This window comes from Clarias gariepinus, chromosome 19 (genome assembly GCF_024256425.1).
Source record: "Clarias gariepinus isolate MV-2021 ecotype Netherlands chromosome 19, CGAR_prim_01v2, whole genome shotgun sequence".
Classification (NCBI taxonomy): Eukaryota; Metazoa; Chordata; class Actinopteri; order Siluriformes; family Clariidae; genus Clarias; species Clarias gariepinus.
The window spans coordinates 14781227-14803486 of NC_071118.1; the positions used below are offsets into that span (position 1 = coordinate 14781227).

The 22260-nt window shown below is 38.7% G+C and overlaps 1 protein-coding gene across 1 annotated transcript in view; it reads left to right on the forward strand.

Moving 5' to 3' along the window:
* tnksa (tankyrase, TRF1-interacting ankyrin-related ADP-ribose polymerase a) overlaps positions 1–20391 on the forward strand; it is a 113581-nt gene extending 93190 nt beyond the window's left edge. The window contains exons 14-27 of the mRNA XM_053478089.1: positions 1755–1900; positions 2530–2695; positions 3669–3888; positions 6016–6125; positions 9883–10071; positions 12210–12447; positions 13018–13100; positions 14722–14842; positions 15418–15515; positions 15951–16025; positions 16196–16301; positions 17130–17316; positions 17401–17557; positions 18436–20391. Of these exons, the coding sequence (XP_053334064.1) occupies positions 1755–1900; positions 2530–2695; positions 3669–3888; positions 6016–6125; positions 9883–10071; positions 12210–12447; positions 13018–13100; positions 14722–14842; positions 15418–15515; positions 15951–16025; positions 16196–16301; positions 17130–17316; positions 17401–17557; positions 18436–18522 (1983 nt within the window). The 3' untranslated portion in view covers positions 18523–20391. The remainder of the gene's footprint in view (positions 1–1754; positions 1901–2529; positions 2696–3668; positions 3889–6015; positions 6126–9882; positions 10072–12209; positions 12448–13017; positions 13101–14721; positions 14843–15417; positions 15516–15950; positions 16026–16195; positions 16302–17129; positions 17317–17400; positions 17558–18435) is intronic.
* The last annotated feature ends 1869 nt before the right edge of the window (positions 20392–22260 follow it).

The window sequence follows — 22260 nt, forward strand, 5'->3', positions numbered from 1 at the left end:
TCGGAATTAAGTGAATGGCTCTGCCATTTTTGAATCATGTAAAAGAAGTGCTCAAGGACAGAGTCTTTTAGAGAGCGGCAAAGACACCGCATAGCATGTCCATTTTGGTGGACACGCTACACCGAACCAGGGTTTCTTTTGTGCAAGAATGTGTCTGGACCAAATATCCCATGACTGCTTGTGTCACTGTACAGAGTGGCAGCGTCCTCAACTAGTTATCATAGTTATTTTAAAATACTGTGACTTGTATCATAAACATGCAGTGTTGGAATAAAGAAATGCATGAAAAACTGGTTAGAGGAAACAGATTATGCAGTCTTATAATATCTCTAAATGTAAGGGCCATATTTCATTCTTGTAACTTGCTGTTGTGTTTATTTCATGTCAGTCTATTAGTTAAGCATTAAGTATCATACTCGTAATTTGTATTGTGACATCATTTTATGAGTTGTTCTGTGACATCATCCCACAGTTATGTAGCTGCATGTTGTTCAGTTGTTGTTAAGACACGGAAGGATACAGAAAGGTGTGGAGCACACAAGCTTTTGACTGAGAGACTGTAAGCTAAAAGATACAGTAAAATAAGTTGTTGTAACTGTAATCTATCAAAGCTACAGAACACAGCAAACGACTTGTCGTGACTACAGTGGATTTATGCAAGAAACTGTAACAACGTTGTACTTTGATGTTGAAAATAAAACAAGAGACAAAGAAATCAACGGATGTCTGGACTCGTGAGTGACACTGTGTAACAAAAAAGACACGCGTCAGAACTTGTGAATAACATGCACGTACACTAACATTTAACAAGTATTAAATTAAAGTCTCTCAAATTGGCATTGCTTGCAGTGGCTGGGTAGTATGGGGTGTGGCAAACCACCGATGGTGACGCTCGAGCCCGGATCCTTAAATACAAAAATAAATAACCCAGAGCCTTCGCCGTCTGAGCCATCACTCCCACATCTTACATTTAATTTGTTCTAGGAAAAATATTTACCCTTGAAGTTAGCTTGAGTACACATCTAGAAGCTTTTTTATAATGAAACTTGCTGTTTAGCACACCTGGTGATGTTTCCTCAGTCATCTTATTATCTGTGTTAAACATGACATTATCACACACAGCCTGGTAACCTCGCTGCGATTATGGGAAGCTGTTAGGGTTAAACATGTTGATATTGAAAGCCCTTTGCTGTCAAACACCTTCCTGTCTTTTACCTGATTTTGTTGACAATGAGTAACCCAACTCCAAAGCCTCCATGTTTGTTTTGCTGTAAAAAGCCAAATAGTCAAAATGTAAACTTTAAACCAGTAGATTTAAAGTCTAAAATAGTTTAAACTATTATCAAGTTTCAGAGAAATACAAATGTCTCACTTGAACTATCATATAAATTCAGACTACATGTCCTAAATTATTTTGTGGACTTTGACAGAATTAAGAAAGTGATAAAAAGATGAGTTTTTCCTTTAGGGGCAACAAACTCTAGCCGATAAACAGACGATAAGCTAGACGATAAGGTCAAGCTAAAGGTTTGACCCCAAGACGAACTTGAAGGCTTTCACTGGGGCAACTGAGGGAAAGCCTTGAATGAAGGCAACTGCTGGAAATGTAGCTCCTTAATATATTTAATTTGTTTTAGCAGTCTATTTTGTGTATTTTGCATTGTGTTGTTTTGTATATTTGTAAAGTCATGAACATAAACTAATGTGCTCATATTTATATAGTGTGTGTGCATGCATTCTCTCTTTTTCTGCAGCAACTGTGCTCTGCTCAGAATGTGAACTGCAGAGATCTGGAGGGACGTCACTCAACGCCGCTGCACTTTGCGGCAGGCTACAACCGTGTGGCTGTGGTGGAGTACCTGCTCCATCACGGTGCAGATGTTCATGCCAAAGACAAAGGGTGAGCGCGATCTTCCAGCGTCCACTCAGATCTGATTAAAAACTTAGCTGGAACACTTTTGTTTGTTTGTTTGTTTGTTTGTTTGTTTGTTTGTTTGTTTGTTTGTTTGTTTTGGGTTGTTGAACACATGAAATCATTATTTGAGCATGCAGTTGTATTCTACAGTAATGCTTCTTAGTTGCAAGATTTGGCACACTGTCATTAACATGCATGAATCCTTTTGTTTTATTGAAGTCTTTTACACAAGGTTAGTACAAATGGCTTCCTGAAAGGGAAACAAAAAAAGCCTTTCTGGAAATGATCCAACTCAGATTATAATTTTTTTAATGTAGCAGTTTAAACACTGTTTTGTTTATTAACCTGTTATTTGAAGCTGTACTACTCTCATAGAAAATAAATAATTATCCTAACCATGCTGACTAAGCAGAATGCAGAACTCAGGCGGCACTGTGGTGCAGATGAAATTAAAAAAAGTTTTACCACTAAACACATTAAATAATTGATGTAGGTTTAGTTTAGAATGTTTATAATAGTTTGTATGTTTAAGTAAACTAATGTGTACAGCCTGTTATGTTTAAGAAGTGTATAGCATTTATATAAATAGTGCATTTTTCGTCTGTGTATGTCAGAGGTCTGGTGCCGCTGCACAACGCCTGCTCCTACGGGCATTACGAAGTGGCCGAGCTGCTGGTGAGACACGGTGCGTCGGTGAACGTGGCTGACCTGTGGAAGTTTACGCCGCTGCACGAAGCTGCTGCCAAGGGCAAATACGAAATCTGCAAACTTCTTCTAAAGGTTTGGTGCATCACACACACGTACACACGCACAGAGCACTGTGACTCAGCATCTCCTCCTGCCTGCCTGGTTAATTCAAATAAAATCTTTTTATGGAACACAGCCCTGACTTTTGACCTTTGCAGAAAAGCTTCGGCTTAGGGTTTATTAGAGATGAACCCACTTTTTATTACTTTCCGCGTCCATCTCCTCAGCGGAGCTCCTTTGCAGCTCAAGAATGGTGAGAGCAGCACATTTTAAACGAGTTGATATTTCGATATTTATTAAAATGAGAGATCATGTGGCCTCTTCGCATCATATGCAGTGTTTTTGAGTACCTCTTCAAATCTGAAATCCTATGCGCTTGTTTTTTTTTTTTTTTTAACACTTTTAAAGCCTTGAAATGAAAGTGTACCATATTCAATTTTAAGTTTTTTGTGTTGGGGTGTTGTTTTATTTTCTAAAGCAAATATGCATGTAAATATCCGCTTCAAACCACATCTGGCTCTTCACTGAAGTCACACAGATGTGCAAGTGTGGTTTAGGCCCTAGTGGAACTGTTACTCCCAGTACTATAAAGATGGACACCTACAGCAATCAAAACTGTTTCAGGCAAAAACATAAACTTAGTAGTGCTTATTTATGTAAATTACACTTTCAGAAGGGTCAAATTGTTGGGCTCCATCAAGTACCGAAAAACAATTAAAGCAAATTTAAATTACTGGAACTGGACTAATAACCCTTAAACACATTTTGCTGATAAGTCAACTATGTGAAAGAAATGTGGTTGATCTTAAAGGGGTTATCTGTTTCCTTACATGCACAATATGATCAGACCTAACAGGATTGTGATTAAACGGCTGTGGAGACATAAAAAAAAAAACTTGTTAGTGAGTAATCGGGGGAAAAATTTGCTAGAGAGCATAAGACTGACCTTGAGAGCAATGGAAAACGATCATGTGTTCTGATGAGTTCATGGCTGTACGTGTTTCAGCACGGCGCTGACCCGACGAAGAAGAACCGTGACGGGAACACGCCCCTAGACATGGTGAAGGAAGGAGACACTGATATCCAGGACCTGCTAAGAGGAGACGCTGCTCTGTTGGATGCCGCGAAGAAAGGCTGCTTGGCCCGCGTGCAGAAACTCTGCAGCCCGGAGAACATCAACTGCAGAGACACGCAGGGGCGCAACTCTACACCACTACACCTGGCAGGTAACGGAGAGTGTTAGGAGAGGTTTCTGACTGACGCACGTCATTTGTACAGTGCTAAGGAATTATGGGACATGACAGGCAGAAACAGCAGTCACTGCTTAAACAACACTAGTCGCACTGTTAGCTGTAAAATGCCTCTGAACCATATTGTTCTAGTCTGAAACTGTGTTTAAGAGAGTTAGCAGCTGTGTGGCACTTTGGAAAACAGCATCCCTTCTCCCTCGAGATGTGGCTAGATAAAGCAGGCAGGGAAGTCATGTCCAATTAAATCTCCTTTATTCTGAATTCAGTTCTGAGCAGACCTCCAGCCTCTCTAGGCTTTTTCTTTTCTGAACAAAACATAATACATTGGACACTTTAGATCAGATATTATATCTGCTTTCATTCACATGAATATTGATAAAATAATCACCTAAAATGTAAAGAAATATGCAGAATGTTTACATGAAACAAAGACCAATATGGGTTGTTGGGCCGAAGTACAGGTTCAGCTATAGTACTGATATTAGATCTGTTTCCCCTTGTGATTTGGGAGACACCAGAAAACTATTTTCACTATCACCAGGTTCTTGTAGACAGTGTTGGCATGTCTGCTAGTACACCCAAGTCCTGGATTTGTTCTCTTCCGTACTAACACGGTACGCACAGATTGTATTTCACACCCCCATTTTTTATGCTGCAGTTAATGGGCTTTAAAAATAAATATTTTAAGGTTTAAATGTGTAAAAGAAACATTTTGGACAGTCTAGTGTATCTTTTCAGAATAGGAGCAATGCTTATGATCTGAGCTCCTGATCGTACAGATCAAAAATCACCACCTGGATTTAACTAAGCACATAGTAAAATTGGATAATTCCATTGGATAATTACTGCTGTGATTAATATGGTTCAGCTGGCAACTGCAGGGAGCAGCTTCTCATTTCTTAAACAATTATGTCAGAAGACATATCCTGTGGTCATGGCAAAGATGTTACTCCGTTTCAGAAGAGTCAAATTATTGTCCTGCATCAAGGACAAAAAACATTATTAAAACCTGAAAGGAATCATCTTTGGGGAAGGAAGGAATGTGACTAGAAAACGAATTAAATTATCGTGATCAGAGGTCAGTTAAATGTTTGCTGAACCCAAATTAAAAAGAAATCAGTAGTGCTATGGGCTGTGTTTAATAGTGAAAGTAAGAGCATTTCTCCCACACACAGTGAGAAGAGAGCTCAAGGGATTTGGGATTAAACAATTGTGTAGCCTTAAGGAAACCACTTATTAAGGAGGGTAATCTGGGAAAAGGGCTTTAATCTGCTAGGGAGCATAAAGAATAGACTGTGAAGCATTGGAACAAAGATCACGTGGTCTGATGAGTCCAGATTTACCCTGTTCCAGAGTGATGGCTGCTTTAGGGTTAAAAAATAATAGTAAACAATCATACCTAGTGTACCCATCGTGCCTACTAATACAAGCCCACGGGGGGAGTGTTATTACGCATCCCATAATCAGAGCAATAGGCGGTCCAACAAAATAATATAGAATGTGACTTTTTTGGGTGGGCGGGGCTAAACAGTCTATGTATCTAATCACAGAACAACACATGGTTTTCCAGTCTAGTGAAATGTTTTACGAAAGCATGTAATGCCATGCATAAGATTTTGGATGAGGCAGTGCAGTACAACTTCAGAAGAAGGGAAGCTAATTTATGTTTCCACAACTTTAATACTAAAAGTTATTAGAATGTTTTATTGCATTTTGCTTAAATTTTTTTCCACTTTCCTTGCATGTTATATTTTGTTGTCTTTAAGTAGGAAACTAGCTAATGGAAAAAAAATTACAAGCAAAAGCATTCTTTATAATAAGCCCATGAACCCTAAATAACCTCTTTGCTGCATAATGATGCATGGAAGGGAAAAGGAACAGACCAGTGTGGAGAACATTTAAGTAAAAGAAAAGGCACGTCTTAATAGCTGTTTGTGCATGTGCGCGTCTGTTTGTGTGTGTAGGTGTGTGAGTGCAGTTGCATGAACATTAAGCTGCGTTCTGTATAGATGGTATTCATTAGTGCTGATCTAGTGAGCTCACTCTCACAGAACTCAAATCCAGTGTGTTCTGATCATGTGTATATATGTTTAACTTCCACAGCGGGATATAACAACCTGGAGGTAGCAGAGTATCTTCTGGAGCATGGTGCGGACGTGAACGCGCAGGACAAAGGAGGCCTGATTCCCCTCCACAACGCAGCTTCATACGGAGTGAGTGTACAAATTAAACATGGCTGTTAAACAAGCGGTTCCTGGTATCAGATTAGCCTGGACACTTGGCAGTTAAGTGCAGAACGAACAAACAAGGACAAGCCATAGCAACTAGAAAAACAGATGGAGATGTGAATAATCTATGCACACACACACAAGCTTTAAAGTTTCCATTCATGCCACTAGCTACTGACTGTTCCGGTTATAGCGAGTGCTGAAGTGTGCGGCGTCTCTGTTGGCTGCCGGGAGCGTCCTGGCTCATGCACTTTTAATGCAACAATCTGGTGCACGATTTGTTCAGGAATAGACCTGCGAGGTTGGGATGATACCCTGTAGCTAGTGACAGTCCAGGCCAGATGATGGTGCCAAGCTCTAAACAAGGGACGGTCCTGTCTTCTTTGTCTGTCCTGTACAAAGTTTTTTTCTTCTTAAAATCATCCAAAACGTGTTAGTGCCTGAGCACGTATTTATTATACAGGATAACGTTCAGGCTGAGGCAGCATGCTCTGAGCTGCATGCTGATCGGCTGCAGAAGGCCCAAGTCAGGACAGAATGCCTGTAAAGCTAGTTTACTTCTTAGTTAGTGTCCTAGACGTCAGTATGAAAGAATATCTATAAAAAATAATTAAAAAGATTGAGATCTTGTCACAGTCATCTGTGCGTTTTTTTTCACACACAGTTCCTTTTTCAAAAGATTAGATAGTGTGTAAATACATTGCTGGGGTTTGTTTATGTTGCAATTTGTGCGAATTGTGCATTTTTACATTCCATACTTCTTGTTTCAAAGGAAATGCAACAACACACAAACTAATTATATCTCTCAAGCTACTTAAAAGAGAATTTAAAGTGGAGCCAGAGTATAGCTCTCACTAGCCAACCCCTACTGAGCCTTTCGCTGTTTTCCTGACAGCTATTGGAGTGCATGCTGTTTGTGTGATAATGTGTAACACACCATATTACAAGTGATTCTTTAAAAATGTCAGTGTGTCTACATTTCTCTCACGCTCCATAAAGACCATTTTTTAAAATGGCCTCTGGGCTATGCCTCTCACAGGTATAACAGAAACATGATTTAAGTAATTTGTTACATGTAGACTTCATATTCCTTAATAAAAGAGGAAAACACTGCTTACATGGTGTAACGTAAAATTTTACCGAGGTGCTGGAGCTGTAAAACATGCAAAAAAAAAATTGAAAAGAAGCATCCGCACTCTGAATATGTTCAAAAACATTATTAATACAATTTATAAAAGCTTACAGTTAGACACCACCTTCTTAGAGGCATAAACAGACAGTACGAGCTAGCTGTAACCTCTGTAGTACAAGTATCTCCTGCTGTCTGTTTATACCTTAAAGAAGATCTTTGACTAAAAGCTTGCATATATGAAAAGGCTTTTTGCACAGGTTGAATGTGTGAATGCTTCTTTTCAGTTGTATTCCTCGTATTGCTACCATCATGAGTGACATCAGCATAAACATTGCCCAAGATATCTGCCTAATGATACGACACTAGGCATAATAATGCAACACTGAAATGAGTTTCAGTACAAGAACAATACATTGAACTGACTGCATGAGGCAGTCGGCTGTTCTGCATAAAATACCACTCTTCTGCAGAAAAGACCACTCTCTGAAGATAAGAATACAATAAATACATTTGAAAAGAAGCGTCCGCAGAATGAATATGTATTAAAGATGATGTAGCTTTTTCATCTGTTTTTGAAATGGCTCTTGGGCCATAACTGATTTAATATTATGGGTGGTAGACACGGACTGTGCGAGGAGTCATCGGACTCATCTCTGGGAGTTTTGCATTTTTTCCTCCAGTATTAGAAATAGCTATATGTATATAGTTATTTTAATGACGTTCCCTGTACTTATTATTACTATTAGTATGACTTAATTACCATGAGTATGGCCCACAGCCCCTCTGGGACTCTAGTTGGGGACACTGGCACATTTCTTACATTGTACAGCTGTATATCTTCTGATCAGATCAGTTGTTCTTTTAACATTTTAACTTAACGTAGGCTTCTGGTTTTTTCTCGAACAGTGAAAGCTGTCCCTCCTTATCAACATCCCAAGGCAGCCTACTTCTGATCCGCTAGCAGTTCTAGTTGTTCCTCAAACAATTCACCCTTGCAAAGGTTTTTTACCATTTTTTCACATCAGTTCTATGCCACTCTCAGTGCTTTCTGCTCTCTTAACAGAAAGTAACCAGATTGCACCGCTCTAAGGCTTTATCTCCTTATATTCAAGGTCGGTCAAAAAGTTTCTAAAGAGAGTTTATATTCACCACAAGCGCTCTGTTCCCTGAACAGTTTGTTATTCCTCGAATAACAATTTACTCTCTGACCTACTGTTTCTCGAACAGTGTGGTATTTCTCAAATAGTTATTTTAAGTTCCCTGAACTTGGACATTGAATTCGACAAACCTGAATTCGACAAACCCTTCAACCTGGGATCTACACTGGCTATTTGGATGCCACCACCCTTATCATTGGCCTCACAAGCATCCAAACCCTGAAGTATGTCCAGAGGGGAGGAGGACTTTTTCTGGAGTCTCCCCCATTTGGGCGTATTCTCACGGCCAAAACGTTCCTGAACCGGTGATGGCACCAGTATGCTGCAAAATTTAAGTTCAATTCAATTACATTTTATTTCTATAGCACTTTTAACAATAGTCATTGTCTCAAAGCAGCTTCACAAAATGAAAAGAAAGTTATCATGCACTCTGAAGCAGAGCAGTCATAGATTAAAATGTTATATTTAAATGCATTTGAATTAATGCTTTAGCATAGGTCACACTAGGGCACATAGGTTTATACACTGTTGTCTTAACTCAGAGTGAAGTTAGATTGGTCGTTCAAGTGCATTAGAGACACAATTCAACCAATCATTCATTGCTGCTGTTTACTTTACTTTTAGCCATCAGGAACAGATAAAAAAAATAATTCTAGCCTTGAAATAGTACCATTTTCTCACCCTGTTAAGTGGCAGTGAAGAAATAGCGTTTCCAAACATACACAGCCGACAGACATGTACGACAGACTTTTACTCCAAATTAAGCTCACATACAAATCTAAAGGAAATAAAATTATAATACAAAATGATATATACTTAATTTTTTGACATTTCTCCAACACAGGAATTATATTAAACATATTGGCTCATGAAAGTCATAAAACCAGAAGCTTTAAGATTCCCACAAATCTGTGAGGTCTGGTGTACGGGAGCTCTTTGGCTTCACAGTAAGATATGATGCTGATGGCCAGTGAATGCTGGACCAATGTATTACAATGTGCCAAATTGTTGTCTGTGGAACTAGACAGTTAGTTCTGGGAGCATGTCTACACTCTCGCGCACACACAGCTAGATTTCCAGCGACGGGTCTAACAGACCACCCAAAGCTTGTGAATGCCTGTAGAAGGTGTGAGGTTGGGATGATGAATAGCTCTAGTTGTACTTCCTTTTGTTCCATGGAGTCCCTGTGACTTTCAGTCTCTATTTTGAGTTGTGATTTTAGCAACAGCGGCAAGTGAACGTTTTTTTTTTTTTTTCTTCAGGTCTAGTGCAACTAGTTCACATTTACTGTTTGTTGTTTTCAAAATAGATTTTTTTTTTGTGTTTTCATACTAGTTGGCATACTATATGCATTTAAACTCAGTTTAAATCTGTATTGAGATGTTAATGTTAATCTGTTTGTCCTGAAATAAGTGCAAGCTTTGTTGTAACACAGCTGCTTGTCTGTCCTCAGCACGTGGATATTGCGGCTCTGCTGATTAAATACAACACGTGTGTGAATGCCACGGATAAGTGGGCGTTCACCCCGCTCCACGAGGCTGCGCAAAAGGGGCGCACCCAGCTGTGTGCCCTGCTGCTGGCGCATGGAGCCGACCCCACCATGAAAAACCAGGAGGGCCAGACACCCCTCGACCTCGCCACGGTAATCACAATCATCTTAATGTCATCATACGTTTTTCTGTCTGAACTTGTGATGTACAGTTTATATTCTCTTTCAGGAGAAATATATAAAATATAGCCGATATGATGTTTATTTCACATTGAACAATTTCAAAATGTTTTTATAGTATCTGAAATGACTAAATATACGTGAATGTGTGTCATGTTAGCTTTGCCTTAGCTTTTGTCAGGAGTAAAAATTCTCCTTGTACATCAGTCTTTCTCATAAAGTACTAAACACTGAAACCATGCATCAAAGCTTTTGTTCGTGCAATTTTTTTTTTCTGGTCCTTAATCAGTAAGGGGATGCACAATTCAGCATTTTTTTTTAAGTATGAATATTCTATAATCTTTTTATTGTAGCCATTTATGTTTTTTATGTGCAGTCTTTTATTATATTCATTGTTGTCAGTTACTGACCCCCAATAAGTCTTGAACATTTCAAGAACTAACTGAAAAGGAGCGATTAACACAGCCACTGCAGAAAACCCTCAAAAACTCCTTTATTACAGATCAAATTAATGCAAAAATCAGAATGTTGCTTTGTCTGTTTATATAAACGCTCCCTTTCTTTTCAATAATAACATTCACAGGGACTTCAGCTCGTACATAAGTGCTTTTATGGCGGAAGCCCCACATAATCTTGGTGTTATTTAACAGAGATAAATAAATATTCATTTTTTTTTTGTGTGAGTTTTATGTAAGAGTTATGAGTTGAGAACTGTTCACTGTCCATGCTTCGTAACAGTAAGTTTTTTAACTAGAGATTTCTAAAAATTAGGAACTTATGCACTTCACACTTTCTCTGTAACATGAGGAGCAACAGTTTTGTTTTGTGTCCGGTCCATCACATGACATAACTATGAGAGGTTAAAATGTTTTGATGCCTTTTTTAATTAATTAATTAGAAATTTTAATCATTATATTAATGTAGTTTAAGATAAATAACTCACTTTAGCCTGGGCTGCATGGATAATTTTTAGACAATAGTATGGTCCATTACTGTATGTTTATTCCTGTTCATGGATTGAACTTGTCTGATGCAATCCCATGCTCAATTGGATTGTGATGCAGGGAGTTTAGAGGCCAGGTCAGTACTCTTGGGCTGCTTGCCTTCTGGGTTGTGGTTTTTTTGTGGGATCAGACCAAACAGGCTGTATAAAAATTAGATTGTGCAGATGATATGTGATCCCTGGATAGTTTGGACATTTGTCTTGTTGCACAGAATGCTTAAAAACCACATGCTATTGTATCTGAAAAAGATAGCATGTCAGGTGCTCCAATACCCTGTGACCTTTTATTATTAGACTTAATTAGACTTAAAAATCCATCACAGTAGAGCAGTTAGTTTTTTTATTTATTTTTTATAGAAAACAACAAATACCACCTGTCTTGTTAATCCTTAGAGGACGTGTGTGTGTGTGTGTGTTCATAATACAAACACCTGCTTTTGCATTCATGTAACATAATGCACTGCTTTAAATTTAAAAGTAATGAGCCAAATTATTCATCTTTATTTAGGAATTTGCATAAAGGACAACCCGATAATGCTGGAAATTATCTTCACTCCCCACTCTTGTAATCAGTTATAATCTGGAAATTCAAAATGCCTTAAATTATATGGATGATGTTTAAAAATGGAATTATTTGTGCAGCATAAATCAGTGCATGCTGTTATAGGACAATAATCAACATCATAGTGATGAAGTAGAGTATCCAGGGTGTATTATTTTCATATAATGTTTTATTTGTTTCAAACCACGGCAATTTGCAAGCATTAATTCTTTTTATTTTAATTAATAGGACCTGTCATCCTTTACATTCCATTTAAATTTAATCTTGTGGATCATCTGTTTAACAAATTAGTTCTGGATGTCCTTTTTTTTGAGCAGTTGTTCCTTCTCCCTTTTCTTCTCAGTCTTGAGTTAATAATACAAACCACATCATAAAGCACAAATCGTTATGTTCTGCATTCATTCAGCATCTAATAAAGCTGTCCTTTGCAGCTGGACCGTCAAAACATTTTGACTTATCTGTATACAGTTTTGTGGTATAACGCGTATAGTGTCCTGTATTTTATAAACAGGTTAAATTCTTTGGTTGTGTCTCTGTGTGATGTAGGCTGATGATATCCGTGCTCTGCTGATTGATGCCATGCCTCCTGATGCCCTACCCAGCTGCTTTAAACCTCAGGCCACGGTGGTGAGCGCCGCCGTGATTTCGCCCGCATCGACGCCGTCCTGCCTGTCAGCTGCCAGCAGCATCGATAACCTGGCCGGCCCATTAACTGAGCTCTCAGCGGCCGGAGCGTCAGGGCCTGCAGACGGAGCTACGGGGACTGAGAGGAAGGAGGGAGAGAGTGAGAGAAAATTAAACATAACTTGTTTACACCTTTTATTTCCATCAGTGAGAGGAGAGCATTATCCTGTAAACACGACACACTGCCATCAGAATTGGGCACAATGAATTTGTCATTGAAATGAATGATTGAAAGTGTTGAAAAATCTACAGTCCAGCTACAATCTCAATGTTTTTGTTGTATTTTTTGTTTTTATAAAATATTGTCAGTTATGATTTTTTTGTTAATCTTGCAAAGTTTATTAAGTTTTATTTAATCCTTAAGTTTATTTATTGTTTTTTATTAAATAAACAGAAAAATAGTAACAGCACCATCTATAGCAAATATTGCAAACAATTGCTCTTTCTTATAATATAGGGATATTAAACAAAATCATTTGCACTATTAGCTGTAGGTGGCACTATTACTATTTTTGCACAGCTTTTTTGACAGAGTGGAAGGAGACTGACAAGTCAACTTTGGTCTTATTCCCTTATTTCCTCTAAAGAGACCTACAACAATGATAATATACTGTAAATATCTAATATAAATGTTTATAATTTATAATAATTTTATTTAAATTTCTTTTAGTTACCATTCTGGATATGAACATCAGCCAGTTCCTGAAGAGTCTGGGCCTCGAGCATCTGCGGGACATTTTTGAGAGGGAGCAGGTGAGAAGCCCTAGCTCACTTTAAACATCTGAGCATGGTGTTCATGCAAACGTAATGGCATCATTCGGCTTGCTGTCATCGGTCATTTCCCTTCATTCTCTTGCCGGTAGAGCATCATTTCACCGCACTGCTTGATTGGTCCCTCCATGATGCTCCGAGTCATGATGGGTGGAGGGCTGAAGGTCCTCAGCTTTGAGTTAATCGCGCTGAGACTCACTGGCTGCTCATTTGCACATAAATGAACCGAACTGGCTCCAGCAGTGGCATGTGAGCAGGGTAGCAGCCACGGTCGTGTGGCTCATTTCACTTTTTTTTTTCTTTCTGCTGCTTGTTGCACTAGTTAACTCCTTTCCTATCAGCTGGACCCCTGTAATCTGAATGACTTGTCTAAAGTAGCCTATTGTGAGTTTTAATTAGGCTTATATTAAGGCAAACTATTGTAGTGCAAGATACTTTTGTTTTAGGCTGTGCTGGGTGGCAGAAAAGAAGGTGCACTTATTTATTTTTTTATTTATTTAGCTAGTAAAGTTTGCAGGGCATCAGGTTGAGGTACTGGGTTTGGTTAGGGGCAAGTCACTCAAGCAGGATGTTTTTATTGTCATGCAGCCATGAGCAGGCAGTCAGATATGAAGTTACTAAGAGAAAAACAGAACACTATCAATAGGCCAAACAGTGTTAATAAAGTGTGTCCACTGTAGCACTTTTGGACACACATCAGCATGGGATAATATGGATAGCATTCGCATGTGCTTTTAAGTCTTGGCTGCTAAATAACCCTGTCGCCGGTTTATCAGATTTACTTTTTAGGACCACTTTTGGTGGGTCCTGACTACTGCAGATCGCAAGGGCTGCACTTTTGGAATTGGTCGACATTATCCAAATTCTTAAAATTGCCCATTTTTTTTCTGTTTCCAACACCTTCAGGCACAATCGTCATGTTTTGCCTAATATATCCCACCCATTTTCAGGTGGCACTGTAACAAGATAATGAGTGTTATTCACTTCATGCGTCAGTGGTCATAACATTATGACTAATCAGCGTACATTTTACCTGTCTGGCTTTTATTTATTGACTTTTTATTATTTCTCAATGTAATTATTTTATAAAATTGTATTTCTAAAAAGTAATAATAGATGAAAATAATAATATATTTTATGCATCCTCATGGATATCTCAGTGTGCTGAGAAATGAGAGAATGAGTAACCGGGCTGATGGCTTGTAAACAGACCTATCATAGCGATGATGTGCTAAAATTGCTGATGGAGCTCATGTGGACCGAATAAAGGTAGAAATGATGAAATCTGGAGGAGTGTCACATCAGTGCCAGTCTGCTGCCTTATCTTACTCGGGCTTAGCATCCCTCTCTTTTGCAGGCTTTCATCTCTCGCTCTGCTTCTCATCGCTGCATCTGTTAATAATAAATCCTCATCTTGGTGTGTAGGAGGCATTTTTTATCTAGACCACGAAAGAAATCTGCGATAAGCGTGTCCTTCTGCATCACACCGTTTAATCCCGGTCCTGCTATTTTTGCTGTTTGTCTTCTGCGCAAGTTGTTCTGCATAGTAGCGTGTTGAGCTATTGGGTTTCTGTGTCCGATCGCCTGTCGCTTTGTCTTCTAGATCACTCTGGACGTGTTGGCTGATATGGGACACGAGGAGCTGAAGGAGATCGGCATCAACGCTTACGGTCACCGTCACAAACTAATCAAGGGCATCGAGAGACTGCTGGGCGGTCAGCAAGGTCAGAACACTGTGGTGATTTATCTTTGGTTTTCGTTTTACTTGTGATAATCATGGCTAATTGAGAACTTTTTACTGAGTCATCCGTTGATGAAATTCAGAACAGACCCTTTGAAAAAAAATGTTTTTATTGTGCAACAGCAATTTTGCCTGGTTTAGAAGAATAAAACAGTTAAGGATCTTATGTTGGTGGAAAAAATTCACATCACTTGCATTATTTGCTTATAATAGCACACCCTTTTGTGTTCTAATCTTAATTTGAAATGCCTTTGTGCTGCTAATGATAAATCATGAAAATGAGAAGTTTGTCAGATTACAGTAACACTCAACAGAAAAGGTTGTTCAAGTTCTAATGTTGTGCTGCCTATACCATATACAATCAGCATATTTAGTGGAAAGTTAAGTATTTTGTTGTGGTGTAAAGGTCTGACTTGTGAGCATAAGTTAAGAAGATGCAAGACTATTCTGTGCATTCTTTAAAAAATCATTTCAAGTAAATCTCAAGAACTAAGAAAGATTACTGCAAAGTAAAATATCTGAAATTTTATAGTGTCTGTGTGGTCTGTAACTCGACAGGTGCCAACCCATACCTGACATTCCACTGTGCGAGTCAGGGCACAGTCCTGATCGACCTGGCACCTGACGACAAAGAGTTTCAGTCTGTGGAAGAGGAGGTGAGTCGGGGTTCCTGACCTCATTTACAAAAAAATTCGCTATACAATGGTACAGGAAGTAGGGTAAAAAAGGCCGTACAAACGGCTTGGGGTTATATTAAAACAAATTATTATATTAACAAAAACTATGAGTTTTACAGAAATACAAATTTTATTTGATCATATTTTGTCCTTCATGCTAGCTCAGTATAATTATTTTGTTTCGTTCTGTATTTTGCCATGTTATGTTGTATTCTGAGGCTCTTTACTGTACTATCTGGGGACAACTATTGTGTTATATATCTCCAGCTAGTATTTTCTGTCAAAGATTACATTATGCTCAGTTTGCATGTGCTGTTGAAAAACACTTTACACAATTCTGTTAAACAAAAACCGGGAATGTGTAAAAGCGTAGTTTGTGTTACATTCTTTTGTCTGTGTGTTGTGGGGATTTAGCTACAGAGCACGATCAGAGAGCACAGGGATGGAGGAAATGCCGGCGGAGTCTTCAGCAGGTACAACATCCTAAAGGTAAGCAAGAGCAAGACACACAGCATGTTGTAACTGAAGGCACTTTAATTAAAGAGAGAGATGATTAACTCCATTATTTCTTATAGGGGCAGCATTGGCAAGGATAAATAAGGCATGCATATATATATATGTGTGTGTGTGTGTGTGTGTGTCCATGTGCGTGTTTACAGATTCAGAAGGTGGTGAACAAGAAGCTGAGAGAGAGATACGCACACAGACAGAAAGAAATTGCTGATGAAAACCACAACCACCACAACGAGCGCATGCTATTCCATGGTAGAGTTCAGTTGCTAATGAAAAGCTAACACACACAACAAATAAAAAATTATTATAATTTTTTTTTTTAAGAACTAGGACTGATTCTTGACTGGAGTTTTGCTCATTTGGTTGGTTAAACATTGATCACACTTTTTTATCTCAATTTATATATATGCGTGTCAACTGGAGAGCACTTTAAATACAACTCTCTGCTGATCCTAACATCACAGCCTGCTAGATAATTGTCTACTAAAATACAGAAACTGTGTGGTGAGAGGACATTATCATCTGACTGGAACTGTGTGTTTATTCATTGACGCATTGTGAACAAAACTCATCCCTGCATCTTGGATCCATCACTAGCTTCATCCTTACAGCATCATTTAGCAGATGTTATAAACTTAAATTAAAATATTGGGGGACATTCCGGTCCATTTATAGGCAGAAGAGACAGTACATAATGAACACAACCATTGGCCTGTTACAAGGCGCGGACACTGATGCAGTGGAGCTACTGTAAAAACCGCTGTTGATTACTTCTCTGTACCAGCACATCCCAAACTGCTTCATTCCTTTTGTAACTTAAAGTTTAATTTAAATGTAATTACTAAAGGTCTGGTACTATACCTTACACAGGTATATTTTTAAATGCTGTCCAGTGTCCATGAACTTGGTTGGATCCTGTTATCATATCCCTTATAGCAGCTTCTTTAACCAGCTGCTGGTATTTAAAAAATATCAGCTTTATAGAAACAATAATTAGATCTGTATTAAAACAAACATTAATGTGAAGCTTAATGTTTGACTACATGGTCAAACTCATATGCTTTTCCTTTCTCTGCGCAGGCTCTCCCTTCATTAACGCCATCATCCACAAAGGTTTCGATGAGAGACACGCCTACATCGGGGGGATGTTCGGAGCGGGGATATACTTTGCTGAGAATTCATCCAAGAGCAACCAATACGTGTACGGCATCGGCGGCGGCACCGGCTGCCCCACACACAAAGATCGCTCCTGCTACGTCTGTCACAGGTACAGGAGCTCTTAGTTCTAGCAACGTGTGTAAATAATTAGCCGATGCCTTTATAATTATTGTGTACTTTCTGTGTTGTGCAGACAAATGCTGTTCTGTCGCGTTACCCTGGGCAAATCCTTCCTGCAGTTCAGTGCCATGAAAATGGCACACGCTCCTCCGGGGCACCACTCTGTCATCGGGCGACCCAGCGTTAACGGCCTGGCCTACGCAGAGTACGTCATCTACAGAGGGGAGCAGGTCAGAGTTTACGCTTTTGTAATGAATAATTGAGTCTGTGTCTGAAACATAGCTGATAAATGAGTCGGGTGTCCACTCACACCGGTCTTAAAGAAATGTCTCAGTGATGAGTCATGACAGCACCTAACGTTGAGCAGGAAATTGAGATGATGTTCTAAGGATGAATTAGTTTTTATTCTTACTTCAAATCTCAACTCAAAATAGCATGATATTACTCCATATGGACCACGTGGTGCATGAAAGAGTAGCTCCCAAATATCACAGAATAATAACGAATCTGGTTTAAGCCTTATCAGGATCCAGATTTTTTTTTTATGCTTTAAACATTTTAACCAGGCGCAAGCAGGTCTTATAGTATTTGGGATTCCTGAACTCCAGGCACAGGGTTTTATAGCCCTAGGTACAACTGCAACCAGGGACCACTAGGGGGAGCAGGCGAGGTGGAGGAGAATGAAGATGCTTGTGGTAGTAAAAATAACAATCATATTAACAAATAAAATTATTTTTTAAATTTCCCGGCAGGATTAATGTCGCACAGCTTCTCTGCCTCACAGTATTTAAGAGCACAGAAACCTAGTTGTTGATGTCAGGGTGGGGAAAGGATCCCAGGTTGTTTCATTAAGTCTCTGTCAGCTGACTAGCTAACCTGAGCTAATGTTAGCCATTTGTCCTGCTGGGATAAAGTTGTCTCATAATCGCTACTTTACATGTAGTATCTACAAGGCAGCATGCGATGGTCCACTGCAGTTTGATGTATGTCCTGTTTTACATAGTGTACTAGGGCAACGGATCATTAACATAACTGTAAATAAAGCATGTGCTTATGAGAGCGTCCGTGTCCTCGATCCTCACTGTGTGCTGTCTTCGTCCTCACACAGGCATACCCAGAGTACCTCATCACGTACCAGATCGTGAAGCCGGAGAGCCCAGCCCAGCCGCCAGCCGCAGCAGAGCAGAAGTCCTGAGTGTCCAGACCTCGTCTCCTGCACACTGCTCAGACTGTTACACACTCCACCACACACACATTCTGGCCTCCAGCTCATCCTCGTCTTTCCCCAGCCTCTCGCCTACCTGACCTCCCCGTCTCTCATCTCGCATACACCTGCAGCGTTAGTGTTTTTAAGCAACCTTCCCCCTCCTTAATGTGATTTACCCAAGTCAGAGGTCACAGGTCAGAGCATTGAGGGCTGAAGTGATCTAGGACAAGCGACCTCATTGCCATAGCTTTTTGCTCATTTATTACTGGTTTAATCCAGTACACATTTCTCTTCCACTTTTTCGTGTCCTTACATTGAAATGTTTTACGTGAATTATTTTAAACCTAACACACTACAAGATGGACCATGTCACCGTTAACACTTTAGTGATATGCCATGTTTTTTTCTTTATTATTATATTCCATGGAGCCTCTCTTTTCAGACTCATTCTTTTTTTTTTTTATGAATTGTTGCGAACGCCTTTTGAAAGTTGGACACGTGTGGGAAAACACAGTTTCCCATTTGGGCCTTTAATAGCAAAATGTTTAACACAGGATTTTTATTTTATTTTTTTTGTAATTTGTTTGACTTTCCACAGGACAGTCAGTCAGACACATCATTTCCGTTAGCATATATGGATTATAAAAATGCAACGTTTTAAAAGACTCGCACTTTTAGGCAGGGTTTAACTTATTCTAATGAAACTGAGAAATGCCATTTACATAAACAAACATTTCCTGTAGTGATTGTGATGGATGGGTGCTTTGGTAAAAGCTCTCCTCTCTGTGCTCTTGTTTTCTGTTGGAGGATGGCTTCATGACTGGAGCTTTTCCTTCCCTGCTTTCAGTACCATTTTTGTGATGTTCTTTGGGTTTTGGATGACAGCAGGGTGATCTGTATTTTCTGTCTCATTCCAGCATAATCTCTTGCAGAGATTTGTTTCCTCTGAGACACTACTGACATTTCAGCATCACTGATATACACACACACACACACACAGGTTGTGGAAAACAGCTTGGATGTGAATGTGCCCCTGGAAGCTTATGTTTGGCTGGAGGTTCTTGGGGTTGTTTTTAGTTTTTGCATGGTATTTCACTTCTCCACCAACACAGTACTGGTGCCGTACAAGGAATCAGCTTTTTTCCCTGTTTATCACATTTGGAGATGTGAACTATTATATAACATGACCAGGTGTAGGCGTTTCCTAATGGAAAAAATAACTGCGTAGGATGGTTTCAGAGCATATTTTACAATTCTAAGTAAAAATCTTTCAGCATCTATAGCCAGGACAAGATGGATCCATGCTTTTGTTTCTTTTAGTGAAACTATTCTAATGGAATCTTATGTTTTTTGTTTGTTTGTTTTTTTGTTGTTGTTTTTTCAGAAAAGCGCACCATTTCTTTTGTAAGACTTATGATGATTCATACATGCGTTATGATTTTTTTAAATAATTATTTAAAAAAAAAAAACACACACCATTCATGACTGTACATGTCTTATTTGAATAACTTGGTGTTGTCATGGCAACATGCAGTCTGCCATCACTGGTGTTTCGTTCAAGGCCAGCAGCAGTTTACTGCTGGGAACCAGCTACAGACACACACACTAGGTTTTTAATTATTTTGATTGACACCAGCACCATGTTGGTGGAAAAGGGCACAAACGTCTTTTTTTGCCTCCCAGCCTGAACCACTTCACGTTTCACTTGTGTCTAATGATTTCCTTTTTTTTTTTTTTTTTTTTTAAGTATACTTTAATCAGAATGTGATGAGCAATTTACCATAAGCAGACTAACTGAACAGTCCTCAGTCCTGTAAACCAGTCTTAATAAAGTACATATGTCATATGTGCTCCTCATGTTTGGTTTGTCATCGTCCCCCCTTTCAGCACTCTCGTGGTCTTGTGACTCATTTCACTCCTGTTCCGTTGAAAATGGCATTCTTCTGATCTGAGCTGATTGCACAGCAGGTGTGAGGTCTTGGCTGAAACCTACTTCCTGTTAGTTTGTAAGTGTTTGCACGTTGCGGCTGATCATCATCACACTCAGAGACAGAGGGAGGTGGTATAATGAGAGATTTTACAAAATCAGACAGAACAATGACTTAAACACACACAAAGTACATAATGTTTAAAAGAAGCTAATTAATTATTTTTCTGTTTGGGTTTTCTTACTTGTATATTAATAATTTTTTTTTCCCTTTCTTTTAACGTCTTGATTGCATTATGACTCTTGCATCAATTATACCAAATTATACCAAATTATGGATACTTATATAAAGTGGAACAATTTGCACCTTTAAAGCACAGATACTACAATGACTTAGGGATTTGTTTCTGTAAGTAGAAATTTGTCTATCAGGAGCACATATAAATGTTGAAGATGAATATAGTGCAAATATACAGGGTTTAAATCCATAGTCACAAATATATTTAAAAAAAAATTACTGCAAATGCTCAGATTAAATGAATGCAAAAAACATTTCTGGACGTATCAGGACCGATGTTACATGCAGAGGTGGTATTATTAGGTCTGAGTCTATTCCGTTTTATGTTGTTGGTTAAGAAGCCACCTTGGTTCCAAAAAATAAGCAAAGGTAAAAATAATGATTGATGGATATAGACATGGATATGAAAAGATGTGAATATAAATAGGTATATAGATAGAGGTAGATGGAAATAGACATGGGTAAGATAAAGAGATTTTGTGTGAAGAAAAGTATTTATGTTTTTTGATCCCTGTCTAAATCTACTCCATAAAGAATCAAAATCAGTCATTACTATTTTACTGTTTATATGTACACCAAAAAAACAAGAAAGAACATGCTCTATATTATTTGAAGGGTTGCAGGGGAAGTAACATTTTAAATAAGGCATTATGATCTGCATCAAGTGTAATTAAAAATATGTATTATCCTAACTTTTTTATTAAATTAATATGAATTGTTGACAAACGTTCATCTCAAATGCATACATTAGACCAGCAGATCACTCTTAATGATGTCTGAGAATATACTTACTGCCTGAATGCTGTTATATGTGTTGGAAATACTGGGTCTACTGGGTTGTGTGTACTTGAACTTTTCAATGACTTCAAAAGCAACTGTTGCTTAATGAGTTGACTTAATTTGTCTAAAACAATATATAATATATAAAGGACGACAAGTTCCAAAGTACTCATGTTCTCCAGCATGCTTAGTAAAACTGAACAGTTGTTTTACTTAAAGCACTGTGCAAACGTCTTGGGAATATGAACGAAAATGCCTTATTAAATAAAAGAAGGTTCTATAAAGGTCTCTACAAAGTCATAAATCAAACACAGTCAATATTTGGTGAAATAGAGGGAGAGGGAGAGATTACAGCTTATTATAACAATTCCATATCTTGGCTATATTATTATTTTGCAAAATTGAGGAAAACATGTGCATTGGCTAAAGTTTAGGAAGTACGTTGGCTTAGTGGTTAGCACTGTCGCCTTGCACCTCTAGGGTCTGGGTTCAATTCACGCCTGTGTGCGTTGGTGGGTTTCCTCTCACAGTACAAAGACATCCAGATCAGTAGTCTAGCCATGAGTGTGTAAGTGTACGCCCTGCGATAGATTGGCACCCTATCCAGGTTGTACCTGCCTCAAGTCTCCTGTATAGACTTAGGATAAAGCGCTAGAGACAATTAGTGAGTGCGAGTGACTAAAGTTGTAGCTGCAAACTGATTGCACAAGGGGGTGCTGTA